Source organism: Condylostylus longicornis, unplaced genomic scaffold (assembly GCF_029603195.1).
Source record: "Condylostylus longicornis isolate FDR11 unplaced genomic scaffold, ASM2960319v2 ptg000080l, whole genome shotgun sequence".
NCBI lineage: Eukaryota > Metazoa > Arthropoda > Insecta > Diptera > Dolichopodidae > Condylostylus > Condylostylus longicornis.
Window position 1 is genome coordinate 3481041 of NW_026578048.1, and position 18314 is coordinate 3499354.

Below are 18314 nucleotides of genomic sequence, written 5' to 3' on the forward strand. Positions count from 1 at the left end.
TTTTACATTGAATCAAACATTTTTTACTAAGTCTACTATAATTACTTTTACTAATATTAATTCTAATTCACAGATGGCAAATATAAGAATAATTCAAAACATTTTTTTTCTATTCCCTCCTAGATGGCAATTTTTTGAGTACTAATTCCCAATCAGTTATGTGTCAAGAAATTCATTTCCAACAGATAGCGCTGCAATGAGAAAAAAATATTCACAACTATCGATTATACTTGTTTATTCTGCCACACAACCCTTTTGACAATTCAAAAATTACTTCATAAACGTCAAATTTTATTCATCTCGTCCTCGTGAAAATTAAAATTTTCCAAAAAAGTAAACTTCTGTGTCTTATTTAATATATTATTAAATTAAAATAATTTTTTATAGAAAAACATCAATAAAAAATGGTAAGTGAAGATGTTAAATTTCTCATACACTCAAAATTTAATAATTTAATTCGAAATTATTGAAAATATGGCAATAAACGAGAAATCTGTGAATCATTGGTTAAGTTTTAAAATAAAAGTCCATAAATTAATTGGAAATATATTTTGCATTTGATTTTGTAAACTTTAAAATTATTTTAATCAATTTCAACAAATACAAATTAGAATTCGGTTAGCAAAAAAAAATATGATTTATTCTGAAGTCGGCGATCAATTCTAACCTAAAATATTCCAAACAATTATTTTTTTCTCCCCCCAAATGGAATTTTCTCGTTTTGTCTAGTAGCAAATGAGTCAGCTGGATTTCTCTTGCAAAACTATATAATTTTTAGCTGATAGTAAAAATTATTTATTTAAAAAAAATTACTTTACAGCAACCTCAAATAGTATTATTAAAAGAAGGCACTGATGTTTCTCAAGGAACTCCACAATTATTGTCTAATATTACAGCATGTCAAGCTGTAGTTGATGCTGTTCGCACAACTTTAGGTCCTCGTGGTATGGACAAATTAATTGTTGATGGTCATGGTAAAGCCACTATTTCAAATGATGGAGCAACTATTCTAAAATTATTAGATATTGTTCATCCTGCTGCAAAAACATTAGTAGACATTGCAAGATCACAAGATGCAGAAGTAATTTTATAGCAATTATTTCTTTGTTATTTTATATCGGATAATATTTCTTACAATAATTTTAAGGTTGGAGATGGTACAACTTCCGTAGTTTTATTAGCTGGGGAATTTTTGAAGCAAGTTAAACCATTTATTGAAGAAGGAGTTCATCCAAGAATTGTTATTAAAGCAATTCGAAAATCATTAACATTGTGTATACAAGAAATTAATCAACTTAAGAAAACATCAATTAATCAGCTTAATAAACTAGATAAAGATCCAAATCAACGTAATTTATTGGAAAAATGTGCAGCAACAGCTATGAATTCAAAATTGATTCATCAACAAAAAGATTTCTTTTCAAAAATGGTTGTTGAGGCTGTTCTTTCATTAGATGATTTACTACCACTTAATATGATCGGTATCAAAAAAGTAAGTGGTGGTGCATTAGAAGATTCAATTCTTGTATCGGGAGTAGCATTCAAAAAAACATTTTCTTATGCTGGTTTTGAAATGGCACCTAAAAGCTATAAAAATTGTAAAATTGCTTTACTCAATATTGAATTAGAATTAAAAGCTGAAAGAGATAATGCAGAAATTCGCGTTGATAATGTTAAAGAATATCAAAAAGTTGTTGATGCCGAATGGAAAATTTTATATGATAAATTACAAAAAATTCATGAATCTGGAGCAAATGTTGTTTTATCAAAATTACCAATTGGTGATGTTGCTACACAATATTTTGCTGATCGTAATATGTTTTGTGCTGGTCGGGTACCAGAAGAAGATATGAAACGTACAATGAAAGCGTGTGGCGGTGCGGTAATAACAACAGTACATGGTATTAATGAAAGTGTCCTTGGAAATAGTGAAATATTTGAAGAGAAACAAATTGGTGGAGAACGTTTTAATATATTCCAAGGTTGCCCAAATGCTAGAACATGTACAATTGTTTTACGTGGTGGTGCCGAACAATTTTTAGAAGAAACTGAACGTTCTCTTCATGATGCAATTATGATTGTAAGAAGAACTATTAAAAATGATGCAGTTGTTGCTGGTAAGTTATTTAATTTTCTTGATTATTAGGAACAACAAAATAAATTTTGCAAAATTGTTTCATCTTCGTTATTTACATTGGAAAAAAATTATATACATACTTGTAAAGCACTGATTAGAGAACTTGTTTTGTCTGCTAAAAAACAATATTTTTAATATATAATTATTTCTTTGTTTTTACAAATTTCATACATATAATATGAATGTCGCAGAATTGCAATCATAGCAACATTTAAGAAAGCAATGCTCTATATTTTTATTAAAATACCAATTTTTTTGTGTTTTATAAAATTACATCATTTTTATAACAAAATTTAATTGAATACCCACATTTCAAAATGTAGAATTTTTTTGGTGGACATTGTTACAATCCTTAGAAAAAAACTTGTAGGAATATTATATTAATTCAGTCAATAACACTTTCAATCATATAAACACTTTCACAAATATCTTAAATTATGCAAAAATATTTTCATGATATTTCGATATTGAACTAAAAAAATAAATATTAATTTTATAATTAAAGCGTTTGGAAAAGAAATTGCATCATTCATGTTCATTTGAAAAAGTTCAAGGAATTACGTACATAATCTAGTATTCAAATAAGAGTGCAATAAATAATTTTTGGTTAAAAAGTATGTTAAACCATTTCAATTTTTTAAATAGGAGTTTTTAGGACGATAAAATAAGTTTGTGATTTTTTAGAAAGCAGAGACCTTATTATCTTTACAACGTACCTGTATACATAATTAGCGGTAATTCAATGATGATTACTGGTATTGCAATAGTTTGCAATTGCGATTGATGTATATAGAAAGGGATCCCCGATAATATGTACATATTTCCTTAGGTTAGTTAATAGAACGCAATCCTAAAAAGACATGAAGTCACATATTTGGGTCCAGTTTAAAGAAACATTAGGAAAATTGTCCTTTTTCTGCCTTATTCACACTTTTTATTGATTTTATGATTGCATGAAATTCATAAATTATTTGTTTCAAACAAATTTTTTTCGATTTACTTAAAAATATTGAGTAATATAAATTATTTTAGGTTTCTAAATCAAATATTTTTATTGTTATTCAGTATTTGTTATCGATTCTAAAGAGTATTCATTAAATTTTATAATAGAATTAGAAAATTACCAAGCTTTAACGGTAAATTCCGTTCTTTTCTTATGTCTACGAATGTCTACGAACTAAAATTTCTTTTACCATTTTTGAAATCCTAAATCATGGTATTCCCCAAAATTATATTTATTATTTGAGCTTGCTTATTCTATTTTCTATTGAAAAATCTAAACAAAATTTTAAATATACGCACACACACTATTATCAAAAGATGTTATAGGCAGATCATACATATATGTACACACCCACAATTTACTTGTATAAATAGTTTCATTTCTTTAGCTTCAGTGAAGAAACACAAAAAATTTATTAACTCTTACAATCGATTTTCATAGATTTACTATACGCTCATTCCTCACTTAACGGAACCGCGATATACGGGATTTCGGTTTTACGGAATTCAAAAATAAGTCTCTTTTTACGGAAAAAATCTTCGATTTACGGAAAATTTTTAAAATGCAAAAATGATTTTTGTTGTCTAATGTTGTAATAATAATAAAATTCTACTATATTTTTTGCAAATTAACAAGAAACATATGTACCTGTAATAAGTTTAGCTAAAAAATTATGCGGCTGTAACGTAATGTAAGGAAAATGATTCAATTTACGGACAACATTCGCGGAACATAATAATTTACATGATACAATTTTATGAAGAAATTATTTTTTTTTTTTGAATACTCTGCTCGAAATTCCAAATTCAACTTAAATTTTCGAAATTTTGGAATAGTCAAACATAAGAAAGTCTGATGATTTTGAAACTTTATAAATTTAATTATTTACAATAATAATTCTTTATAAGAAGCTAGTCTTGATAGAAGCAGTCAGCGTTTCATTTGTGTTAATTTTGTACTGATAATTGCTACTTAAACACAGCAATTACTGTCGTCATTCACGAAATAGAAATAAGAGCCTTTATAGAAGGAAAATCCCTTTATTAATTTCATTCTGTTACGACAATTTTATTTTTATTTATTTTTTAATAATTAAGTAAATCCAACCATTGCTTTTTTATTTTTATTTCTTGTTAGCGGTCTTTTTTATAAGATCTTCTTAATGCATTTATAATGTGACTATTATTTTCATTTTTTTAATTAATTCCATAATTCATTATTAACTGGAAAATTTATGATGATTCGTTTATAAACTAATCATTTACAAAAAAAAATTTAATTCCATTTTAATAATCTTTGATATTATAAAGATCTACATGAAATAAAATATCGAATAATTTAACATTTTTACCTTTTTTAATAAGTAAATGATTTTTTTTTTTTCATGTTTTTACTTTTTTATATTCTCTCTTTTAAATTATAATAGTAAATTCAACAAAACTTTAGTAATAATAACTAAAATTTGTTTTACTTCCGAGAAATATTATACATTTTTAATAGAAAATAAATATAAATGTACTTAAGTGTGTATATTATATAAGATTCATCATTTCCTCATGCCAATTATCTATTTCCTCATTTTCTATATGTCTTGATTGCATATTATAAATATTTTGATAGAATTTATTATTAAATATTTTAAATAATTATACAAAATATTGTTTTAATATTTGTTAACACAAAATATTATGCAAAAATTAATTTTGTATTGAAAGAAAAAAATCAATTATTTGAAACCAAAAATAAGAAAAAAACAAAAATTACATTTTTAATTGAAATTATTGAGATTAATTTGATTGAATAATTTGAAATATAAATTCTTTGTATTTTGACCACCCCAAAGAATTTTCAGAATTATTATTCTCTAGCTTCCCCCCTCCCCGCTTCCTCCTCCTTTTATTCTATGCTTATATTAACAAAAAGTAAATGAAAATCAAAAAACACACCGTTTTTGTTTGCTATTATTAGACACCTTTTTAACGATTCACATAAAAATTGATAAATATTTCATTAATTCACCTCTTTCACTTCTCTTCTACTCCCTCCTTATTCGACAATTATTCATTTATTTATTATATTAATATAATAAAGGGGGAGCTTTTTTTTGTAGCTTTCCTGTTTGCGTCATAAAAAAGCATTAGAAATAAAACGTTTTTTGTTGTGTTTTTTTGCTTTTTGAATCAATAACAGCATAAATTTCGTCATTCTCAAGCGTTTTCAATGAAAATAAAAGTACAAAAACAAAAATTTCATTATACAATAAGAAAGGGTCGTACTAGTAGTGGTGGTGGGGGACAAAAAAACGTGAATATCATGATTCATTAATTTTTAAGCATTTATTTGCGCACAGCAACAACGATTATTTCGACGGGTTGCGTTTTTTTTTTAAATAAATAAAAATCAGCAACAAAAAATAAAGCCAAATGAAAGAAAACTTTTTTAAACAAAAAAAAAAAAATCACGTTTGCTTTTTAACGCTAGCTTTTGCTTATTTATTTAATTGTTAGCTAACTAGCAATGGAAATAGTTGCTTTGTTTTCTATTAGAAAATTTTATTTAATTTAATTAAATTTTTATTAATTTCACTAATTGTTCTCCTAATATTTACCGACATAAAAACACAACACATTTATAAATAAATCAATTTTTAATGAAAATATTAATTTTATTAATTAAATTAAAATATTTTTCTATAATAAATTTATTTTAATTTGAATGTAAATTTAAAATAATAAAAAAATTTAATAAATTTGAAATTTTTTAAATTAATTTTTAATTGAAAATTTTATTTTTAAATACAAGTATGTTTGTAAATAAATGTTAATTAATCTGTTCCTTTGATATAAACAATTTGAAGTTATTTGATGAGTCTTCAAATTTAGATTAATTGACAAAATTGATCGATTCATTAATTACTTCAATATTTAGATTAATATTTAAAGATTTATTACGTGTGTAAAAAACAATTCTTCTCATTTGTGTGATACTGTTTAAATTTTCACTGACAAAAGTAGTTTATTTCATAGACTTCTGGCCAATATTTTTAATTAATTAAATTTTGATCGGTTTAGAAAACATGTTATCAAATTTTATTTAACAGTTTTTAAATGATCTTATCTGTATATCAAAATTCTATAATATGTTTTCACAAATTCAATTAAATTTGTTAAGGAAAATTCTCATTTTAATTGAAGCTCCATAATTTGGAAACACCTAATTCAGCCAAATTTTTACATAGCCTCGAATACAATGAATATGAAATATTTCATTTTCTTTAAAATTGATTGAGATCTTTGTAGTTAATTTCCACAATTTTATCAAAGATTAAGCGCGATTAAGCGTAAATTAAGAATTTTTTCATTTAGGACCTTATTTTTGCTATTCATTATTGATAATATTAATTAATATTTAAATTAAACATGAATAAAATAAAGTTTTCTTACAACTTGTAATGACAATATTTTATTTCATACATAGAAATTTTAATTAAAATTTAGAATTATGCAATTTATAAAGATTATTGCAAAACGATTTTCATTTTTTCTATTCATCTGACTTAAAAACAACTAAAATTCAAAAATAAGACAAAGTGTTCATGTAAATTTTAGACAAAAATTTAAGCCAGCCAATGTAATTCCAAAACAATTGGTTTTCTAATCATTTTAAATTTTAATAAAATGTAGGTATGTACATATGTTATTTAATTGCACATTATTTAGTATTAAATTGCCTTATTCCTCTAACAATCAGCAAAAAAATTATCAGAATTATTGAAAGAGGAAACAATTTAAAATTAATTTATTTTTTATTTCTGCAGCTGTTACTTCATTTAAAAATTAATTTCAATTGATTTTATTTTTTTAATTCGAAATTTCATTTAATTCTTATTAAAATAAAAGAGCGTTTTAAAATTATTTTTAAATTACATTAAATGGAAATTAATATTCCCTCATATTTCAAATTTCAATTTACTTGTATTTTTTGCGTACACGTAAGTACGCACGTACGTATTGTACAAATTGTGGAATGACTCAGCTTTTTCAACCAAAATTTTCATAATATTAACAAAATACTACCATTAATTTAGTTGATTGGTGAGGTTGACTATTTTTTTTTTTTTTTCTTTATAAAAATTCAAGCATTTTTTTTTTGTTTTTCTATATTTTTCTATTTATTTCTTTATTATACTATTGTTTAGGAATTTCCTTATTCTACGTAATTAATAAAATGTTGATATAAAAAAAAAAACAAAATTAGCTGAATAATTCGAAGGAAGGGGAAGTTTTTATGTCTCTTTTTGTATATATATAAATAAAAAATAAAAAACCACGTGTTCTACTGTAGCACATGTCGTCGATGACAACATAAATTTAATATACATATGTATGTATGTAGGTATGTAGGTTTATTAAAAATGAAGAAAATGAGTTCGACTTTTTGTTCCTTGTATTTTGTTGTTTTAAAAAATATTTAATTATAATTTTTGAATAATTAATTATTTTAAATTATTTTTTTTTTTAATAGTACAGAAAAAATATGAATTGCATTCGGCTTTGCTTTAAAATTATTCAAAAATTGTTAAAATTAATGAATTTTTTTATTCAACTTTGTTTAAACTTTACTTTGTAGGTTTTTAAGAAATTCAATGCTTGTTTGGCTATTTATTATTTTTTTTATATAAATATCCAAGGTTTATTTTCGAATTTATTAATATACCTATTTAATCTTAATTTATTAATTTAAAATTTTCTGTTAAGAATAAAAGATTTTTTTTTCATTTTCTATGTTTTTATTAAGTATATTTTTTTTTAATAATTTAAAAATTCCTGGTAAATGAAATGTTTATTTTATTACTTAAAAATAAATTTTTTTTCTGTTTAATAGGAAAATTATATTCAATGAAAAAAATATTATTAAATTTTAGAAATTTTTTATTGTATAAAAAAAAATTATTTTCAACTTTTTGGCATGTTAAAACTATTAATATAGAAAATTCTATAATTTTCTTGAAAATTTAAAAAAAAAAAAATAGAATTAAAATTTTTATATTTGGAAATTTTTTAAATTAATTTTTAATTTAAAATATTTTTTACTAACACAATTTTCATACCGTAATTCATAGGAGTCTAAACATTTCTCGTCTTTATTAACTATTGTTTATTGTTTATACTAAGTTGCGTTTTAGCATTACGAAATTAAATTCGACATTTGTAAGATCTGAATCAATGCATTTAAATTTAATTGAAGTTGAAATGGTTAAATATGGTAATTCGGCAGTGTAAAAAGTTTGAAATCGTATATATTTTTTCAAAAATTTGAATTAATTACTTCTGAAGCTATTCTGATAAATTTATTTAATTCATAATTTAAAAGCAAAGATTAAATTTGTCAATTAAATTATTTGTATTTTATAGATAGTTTTATTGGTAACATAAATCTACGACTGCAGGGAAAAAGTACTTAAGTAATTTTTAGTAGGTTTTCAGGAAACAATTTTTTCTTTATAGTTTTTATATTATTGATTTTACACCCATAATTTCTTTTAGAGAATGTTGTTTTAAATTGTTTACTACTTTAGTGTATTAATAATAATTGTATAAATGCACCTAAGTCAAATGTAACTGTTATTTTTGAAAATAAAGCTTGAGTGTTGTTTAAAGGAAATCAAAAACATAAGTATGTATGTAAGGAAATCTAAATTTTCATAGAAAAAATCTATTTTCTAAATATTCTCAATAATGCTAATATGGATTAGATAAATTTCTAATTAAAAATATATTGGATAATAAAGTCCTAAAATTGTAATAGATTTTGAGTTTTGAATAGAAGTTAAGTATAACCATTTTGAATTCAAGATAATTGCACCTTATACGTACGAACATAAATATACTTTATTTTTTAGTGCAATTAAAATATATTTATCATAATATTGTTTTATTAATAATTAATAATTAATGTTAATTTTAATATTTTCTATAATCCTTTTACAAACATACGTTACATACGTATTTTGAGCTCGCTTATCATATGGATTTAATTTTTTTTCTAAATCTTTAGTACTCAATTAAACTCAAAAAAATTTTGTTATCAAATGTGATTATTTTTGTTCAATAATAAATTAAAAAATTTGAGGAATAGACGTACCTACCTACATTTAGAGCACATACATACAATGTAAATACGTACATATGTGTGTATGTTCATACATATTTAAATATGTTATCAAAATTAATTTGAAAATCAAATTTTAAAAAATTTTGATTATTTTTAATTTTTTCTTTGTTACTTCTTATATCATTAATGTCTGTGCATATGTACGTACATATGTGCCTAATTTTCTGTCCTAGTTATTCTAATAAAATTATTGCAAAATTTTTAAAAATTATTTTGAAATTTTGAACAAAGAATTTTTTTTTCTTCGTTTTAATATTTTGTTGTTTTTTTGGAATTTCGGAAATTCTTTCCTTAATAATATTTTTAGTTATTTTATTTTATTATTAAAAGAAATCCTTTATTTTTAATAGCACTTAATTATTTATGAATTTTTTTTCTTGCTAAACACGCTCTTTTTACATTATGTTCAAAATTTATTTTCGATTTCTTTTTAGATAGAAAACATAATCAAAGAACAAACATTAGCAACAAAAAAAAAAGTTCATGCTTTATTATCGAAAACAAAAATCAAAAATGTGTAAACAAACCTCTAAAAAAAAATTAGCACGTCTTCTCCATATTAAAATATTTGTTTGTTTTTTCTTTCTACATGAATCTCTTGCCCCTATACAATTATTTATTTATATATACTACTTACATACATTCATAATTTATTTATATTCATACATATATACATGCATTTGTAGAAATCACTATAGAATTGTAGATTTTAAAATATTAAAATGGAATATTTATAAACACAACGTGACTCGGGTCATACGTAAGTTCTACAAAACGCAAAAAAAAAAAATTGTATAAAAAAGCAAAAATAAAATGTAAAGGAAACTTGAAATTCTATTGGATCCATAGATCAGGGGAACAAGAAGAGGAATGAAAATGAAAATTAATTTTAAGCGTTTTTTTATTATTTTTTTGTTTCTTTTTGTTTTATTCCAAACAAAACAAAATATTGTGTAAAAAAGGAAATGAAACAAAAACAAAGAAAAGCAGAACACAATTAAAATTTTTATATAAAATACATAAAAGATATATGTATGGATGTACTTTGTTATGTACATAACTACTCTCATATGTACATACATGTATATGTATGTATGTACACGAAAACAAACTATAAAGTTTTATATTTTATTTTTTGAATTAATCTTTTTTTAATTGTTCGTATTAATTTCAAAATTTCTACATTTTTGCAATAATTACAATTTAAATTATTTTAAGTAGGTGTGTATGTATGTACATATGTACTTACATATGTATGTAATTATTATTTTACCAATTTATAAGCTTCTATTAAATATTAGATTTCATTATATTAAAAACATATTTTTTTTACATAATTTTGCTAATTAAGAAAGTTATAACATTTTTTGGACATTTACAAATTACTCTTAATTATTTACATAATGTATATCCTCTTAAATATTCATGTAATTATAATTAAAATTAAAGTACATACCTACTTAATTGGTGTTTATTTGTCAGCATCTAAACGGTATTGGTTACAGTTTAAAATTTTACATCTTAACTAACCTGCCTTATAAATGTGTCCTCCTTATATATTTTTCCCGAAATATTTTCAAAATTTTGCTATGTACATATGTATGTAATTATTTTAAATAACTTTACATTTTGTCAAAATAATCTTCAAAATTTTTGCCTTTGTTCTACAACGAATTTATTCCACAAAATTGTGCATCAGTTTAAATTTTTTATGAATATTTTGCTTGTCGTTTTTTGTTATAAATGCATGGGTGTATGTACAATGTAGTTACTTGTCGCTATGAAAAAGTAAATTTTATTAATGAAATAAAGTAGAATAAATAAATGACCTTAATCTGCATTATTTTAAATTTTATTTGACAATATTGAATAGAGAAATAAAAATTAACGCCACCCAAAACCAAAAAAAAAAAAACAACAAAAGGACACCAAGATCAAACCAATGCCCATTAAATTAATGCTGAACAATTTTTTATTCGATTTCTTCTTATTCTTTTTTTTTTATAAATTAAATTGCAATGGTTATTCTTTATTTATTTTATCACTTAGTAACTAACATTCAAATTGAATAAAGAGAATTTGCCATAATAGAAAACTAGCTATTAATAAAACAAAACAAAAAAAAATTAAAAAAGAAACACAAAGAAATCCCGAACGACGATAACAACAAAAGCGTAAAAGCAGAGCAACATTGTGAACGTCATTTTTGTTTAATCAAAAAAAAAAAAAGAAAAACAATAATAACACACAATACAATAAAAGCAAAATGTATAAATTAAAAAGCTAGTTTTTGTTTTTGTTTTTACTTATTTGATAATAGAATGATGTTTACGAGTGCATTGAACGGCATGATAAGAGAATAATAATGCCACATAAACTCGCCACATAACATGTCGTGTCTATCTCCACATATATGTATGTATATACATATGTACGTACGTAAGTACATTTGTGTTAGGTACATAAGTATGTACAAATTAAGCAACAAGAGTACTTATATAAACAAATAGACCTCTAAAAGAGAACAATAAAAACAAAAACAAAATATAAAAATAGTGTTTGTTGTTCAGCACAATACTTTTTTATTTTATAACAAAATTTATAAATTGAATTCGTTATATTAATTTTGTTATTCTGAATTTCTTTTTTCGCTTATATTAATTGATAATAAATAAAAACTAATTTCAATTAACTGATAATTACATAAATGAGAATTAGAAATAAAAATACAAAATTATACCCTTATTATGATCGGCGAAGCGAATGGGTAGGCGAGTCGAATTGACTAGGCGAATTGAATGATATTTTAAATTATGATCAGCGAATGCTTTCATTCGCCAGTTCCAAAATGTTCCTACCACAAGACATCAGAAAACCTATCGTAAATAATGATGTTAACACTACACATAAATATATAGCAATTAAGGGGTCATTTTTTTCACGCTTAAATTAATATTAAACAATCAATATTTTTTACAATAATATTTGTAGAATTTTACAGTTAGTTTAGGTTTTTCCATTATTATATCACTATATATGCTATAATATCCAATAAAAAAAAACGCTTACGTATTAAATCGATTTTTGGTTTAAGTCGCCAAGCTTGTCACACTGAATTTTCATTCGACAGATTTTATAGTTTATTCCCTAAAATTTAGACCAATTCGCCGATCATAATACCAAAAATTCATATTCAACAAAAATTTCATTCGCTTCACCGATTATAATAAGAGCTTTAATCTTAAATATTCTTTCATAATTGTTTTGATTTTTAATAAATTATTTATATTGTAAAATATCTGCATACATACATACGAATTACCTTCAACAAATTCGATATAGGAAAATTCGATACACATAGGTCGTTAATATATTTAAAACTTTTTTCACACTTAATCTTCTAGACCTTGCTAAAAGTCGCATTTTTTTTTAAATGACCCTTAAAATTCGACCCTTAAATTTCTTATATAAAAATGACGTATGAACTTATTTTCAACCCCCCATTTTAGAGCAAGCTATAAGTTTTATATCTCCGTTCAGTCCCTTTCCACCAGGGTTTGATTGCTTTTTCTTAAATCATTCAATTGATTCCTCATTTTTATTATACGACTCGACAAAAGTCATATGTAATAAACAGATTCAGTTTAATCCTATTCGTTTGCTCATTTCCCCTTATGCCAAGCTGACTAGAAACCTACATCAAAACTCACTTTGAGTTTATCAAAAGTGATTAAGTAATTTGAAATTGACTTCAGTGTACCTCAAAGTTTACTGGAATTACAATTTTTTTTTCTATTCGGCTTTTTTGTTAATGTACGTTACTCTTTTCTTTTTTTTTTGTCTTTTGTTTGACTTTTATATTGTAATTATTTACAATTGCGAAAAATAAAATTTTTATTTTTGATATGAGTTGATTACATTTTGCTGTTAGTGAATTTTTTTTTTGTGCCTTGTTTTCAACTGCTTATTAATTTGATGTAATTTCAAAAGAAAGATACACGTAATACTAGCATACAGCAGCAATTTATCGACCCCAATTGAGTTTAGTTTTTAAATTTTTTTTTTCTAGCTAACAATATTCTATTCTGTTGATTTGTTTAATTAAACGAATAAATTTAATTATTGTTAAGCTTTAATTACTTCCAAATTATTTTGTTTAATTAAGAATATTGTTGTTATACTTTTTTTTATCTTATACAATGTATGTTTGTATGTATATGTGTACATAGAAGCAAATTGAACAGAACAATTTAATTTTGATTATACTGTAAATCAAAAAAAGTAGGTCGAATCGGATGGCTTAAAAAAAGAAAAAATAGAAGATAAAAACTTTGTACAATATAATGTTGATTATATTAAAAATAATATTATAGTTGATGCAATATAGTTGAAATAATTCTAGAAAGTATTCTTTGTTATTTTAGTTTAAGCTTAATTAAATATTTGCACAAAATAAATAAATTTAGTGAAATCTTTTAATAGCCGAGTTCTGTCTTCACTGTACTAATTTGGAGATAATTTATTTTATAAAATTTTTGTTAATTTTCTTGCTTTAATACATTGATACTCAATAATAAGACAAATTTTTTTAAAGAAATTTTAAAATTTTTTAAATAAAAAATAAACAAATTAAAGTAAAATTAACGATAGTCGCTGCCGATAGATAGTAAAGTAACTTAAGAGAAAAAGTCTTGTTAATTTTTACTATATCTTATCCAAAAATCTTATTTAACAATTCCTTATCATCTAAAGAGACTCAAAATAATGAAAAGGTAACCTGTTTAAATTGTTTTATGTTGTTTTTTTATTAAACACTTTACTTATAGTTGAAACTCTTGAAATGTTGTTTTGTTTTTTTGAAAAATGCTTATCAAAACTAGTTATGATTAGAGTTTAATCGTAACAAAAAAGAAAAATAAAGAAATTGTCAAGTACCTATGTCTAGATACTCTTACTAAATTGATATATTTTTAATAATGATAATTTAAATTATTTTAATGGGATCACTACAATTATTAAAAACAAAAGTAAAGTTCATTAAACTTATGAGTGAGTGTTTCGCCAAAATATCTATTATTTTAAAAATAAAAACTTAAATAAACAATATACATACATACTTCATTATTAGAGTAATAAAAGTTTAGTTGAGCCTCTAATTTAAATAACAAATACACTAGCTTTGTTGAATGTATTATAATACATTCCAATATGGAGCAAATGATACTAAAGAGATATGTATGTATATTTGTATGTAAATTGTTTGTTGTAACAAGTTAAATTTCAGAATTGAAACATACCCTGACATCGCAATTGTAATAATACCGTATCGATACACAATTCAGCAAATGGCATTTATAAACTGAATTTCGCATTAATACAGTATTATTACAATTCCGATCTGAGGGATAACGTAAATTCTATTATGCTACACAATGTAATTATTTACATATATGTACATACATATGTATACAATTAGTAAAATTGTATTTTTGTTATATTTGCTTCTAGATCTATAAATCTATATTAATTGATACTAGCATATTATTTAATTATCTACACACATGTTAACTCTTAGATAAGTTTTATTAATTTTGAAGATATTATTAATTTGTTTCTTTTGCAATAACAAAATACTCTACTATTTTAATGAATACATACTTATTACTGAAATCTAAAAAAATACTTTTCAATTTGTTTATAACACTATAATAATGGGAAATAATCAATACCCTTTTTGTATTATCATTCAAAATAAATAACAATAATATGATTTGCAAATAAAATTATTGTTCAAGAGTTAAACATTGTTAAATTACAAATATACAATATGTACTAGAATATTCTAAAAAAGAAAAACATTTATACACAAAGTATAAAATTCCAAACAAAAGTTATAAATACATAGAATAATATGTATGTATAACAAATTCATAATGCTAATGAAATCAATTGAACTGTAAATTGAAACAAGTTTTAACTGAAAAGACAATAAATTATTATATAATTGTGCTTTGATTCAAAATTATGGCATGTACATACATATATATATGTACATAAAATTGTGATGTGAACTGCTTTTCTATTATGCAAAATATTTCATATAGAAAACTAGAGAACACAACTCATCTAACATAAATTTTCAATATTAATTGTTTTGTTATATCAATTTTGTATTACAGTTTACAGTACATTAAAAAAGCAGTAGATAAACAAACAAGGGATATATTATACACATCCTCTATGAAATATTTAGGATTGTTTATTTCATCTAAGATTTGTAAATTATTGATGCATTTCATTTAAATAGAAATTCCCAAAGAACATGTCTGACTTCAAGCTTCAAAAAGTATAATAATATCAGCTACACCAGCATAGTTCATAGGATTTATTATATGGAATTTTTAGAATAAGTAATTGGAGTTATGTACATATGTACATAAGTATATAAAAAATAAATATAAATTCCCTAGTTTAGTTTTCGCTCTTGTATAACAGAATTTGCATTTGAAACAGTGTTCCTTTTGCAAACTGCTTTCACTTACCCTGGAAGCATTGAATTTGATATACTTACTACTCTAGAAAAAACGCATGTATGTATATAGTTGATTTTTGATTGCAAAAAAGGTTGGAGTCACAGAAAAAAAATTTTTATACGATTAATCCCTTAATATCCTCAATATATTACTTATTTTGAATTGTGCCCACTGTCAAAATATTATTTATTTTAAAAATGTTTATATATCAATTTTTACATCATCAATTTTGAAAATTTCCAAAACAAAAAAAAAGAAAAAAACATTTTTAGTTTAAAATATCAAAAAATTTTGGAAGCAAAACAATATTTTTTTTTTCTTCATAAATTTTTATTTTGTTTATTTGTTTATAAAAACATTAAATATTTTTATTCTTGCCTTCGCACCAAAATTGTATGACGAAACCTAGGATAAAAGAAAACGAAAGCAAAAAAATTAAAATAATATTGGCTTGGAATTATTTACTTTTTTTTTTGTTTAAATATTTTTACGAAAATATTTACAAAATTTAAAAGCTGTCATATAAAATGAATTTACACTGTCCTTAATTGAAGAACACGGTTAATATTACACGTAAAAAATTAAAAAGAATACAAAGCTATGTATAAGTTATAGATACAGTGCTTACGCCGTCCTAATCTGTTAATCTTCAATTAAAATTTCTCCGTCGTTTCAATTCTGTCGTCCATGCCGTCAATTTTCAAAAAAAATTCTTGCAAAATAAAAAATAGAGAAGTGTCTGCTAATAATTTTAAGGTTTAAACATAATTAAGAGTTAATTTTCAAATTTGAAAGCGAAACTGATATTGTTAATTAAAGTTTAATATGTAGTGCATTTACTTTTAGAAAATTTCCATTTAAAATTACAAATGTATCGATAGTATTAACTCTCCTGACATTGTTCAGTAAATTATGAATTATTGAACACATTTAATTTTCAATATAAATGATCAATATTTATTTTGGAATAGCATCTTTTTCCAATCCAATATGAGATCTACGAGTACATAATTATAAATGAGTTAATTTTCAAAACTCAAACGCAATGATAAAACGGTTCTTAATATTACTATGAGCGAATATTGTACTTAAAAATTAAAAGTCCTGAAGAAACTACAATTAATGTTTAAATTTTAATAAATTGTAATTTTATTAATTACAGCTGCTTAATAAAGGCAAATTTTCAACATTATAAATATAATTTCTACACACTCTTTAAAATAGTTTTTGCATCGAAAATCAATTTTTCATAATACACACATACATATGTATGTATATATATAAAATTGCATGCAAAACTCTTCAAAACAAAAATGGAAGATGAACACGCAATAAGAAAGCATCTTGAAGAAATTAAAAAAATTTAAACACATTTTAATTATAAATTGAATACAAACTCTAATAGCAAGCACGTACTGCTTAAACATTTCGTAATCGTTTAAGTGAAATTTTTTTTTATTGCTCACTTTTAGCTTATTTTATTTTTATTTTTTTAATAAATATTATTTTTTCTTCTCATATAACAAATGAATATTCTCAAGTTAACGCGTCATAAACTGCTCATAATAATCATTATTTAACCAAAAAAAAAAATAAAAAAGAAATTTGTATTAAATCGCAATTTAGATAAAAAAAATTATTTGTTTGGTTTATGCCAAATATTAAGGAGAGTAATAAACTAAAATATAAAACGTTACCATTTATAGTCTTTGAAATAGAAGTAAATTTTTGAATATCAAAATACTGTGTGCACCAAACCACTATGGTTATTATTAAAATCAAAAGAATCTTTTGCTTAGAGCCTGATCTTAGAGCTTTTGCTAACTATCATATGTTTGTATAATGTAATTTTCGAGTGAGAAGAATTGTTTCGTTTTCGTATCTCGTTTTTTTTCTAAAATGTATACAAAATTTATTCTGTTTTAGAAAGTCAGTTTAGAAGTTCAGTCGATAATTTGAAAAAAAAGGTCAAAATCTGAAGATCTTATTGGAAAAATGAAATATCTATTAGAAAAACGGAGAATTCTGATTTGATAGTGTATAAAATATGTATAAAGTTAAAATAAGTATAAAACAAGCTCGTCTAGAAGCTTGTTTGAGTTTTTCTGTTAAATTCGAACGAAGTTCGAAAAAAGAAATTTATTTGTTACTAATTATTTTAAAATAAGTATGTATGTATATTAAAGCCTATCTTTTATAATATGTAAATTCATATTTCAACTTAAAATTCCTAAATTCTTAATTCTATAGCTACGTTAACAATATTACAGCTATTTCGAAATCATTAATATTTGCAGTACAATACAATAATAGCTGTGTTCCATCAACATTTTCAAACTAGTCAGGAGCAGCCGAAATTGAAGTTATTGTTGAGCTATAACCAAGTTATTTTAACTACTCATCATTTTATTTTTTTAATTTGCCAAATTGTTTCGAAACATAATTTAATTATTCCAATTTAAAATGC

At 23.1% G+C, this 18314-nt stretch overlaps 1 protein-coding gene across 1 annotated transcript in view; it reads left to right on the top strand.

The window, feature by feature from the left end:
• Positions 1-285: 285 nt before the first annotated feature.
• The window catches only part of LOC129612953 (T-complex protein 1 subunit eta), a 105249-nt gene continuing 87220 nt past the window's right edge, over positions 286-18314 (top strand). The window contains exons 1-3 of the mRNA XM_055526816.1: positions 286-407; positions 821-1081; positions 1148-2117. Coding sequence (XP_055382791.1) covers positions 405-407; positions 821-1081; positions 1148-2117 — 1234 coding nt within the window. The 5' untranslated portion in view covers positions 286-404. The remainder of the gene's footprint in view (positions 408-820; positions 1082-1147; positions 2118-18314) is intronic.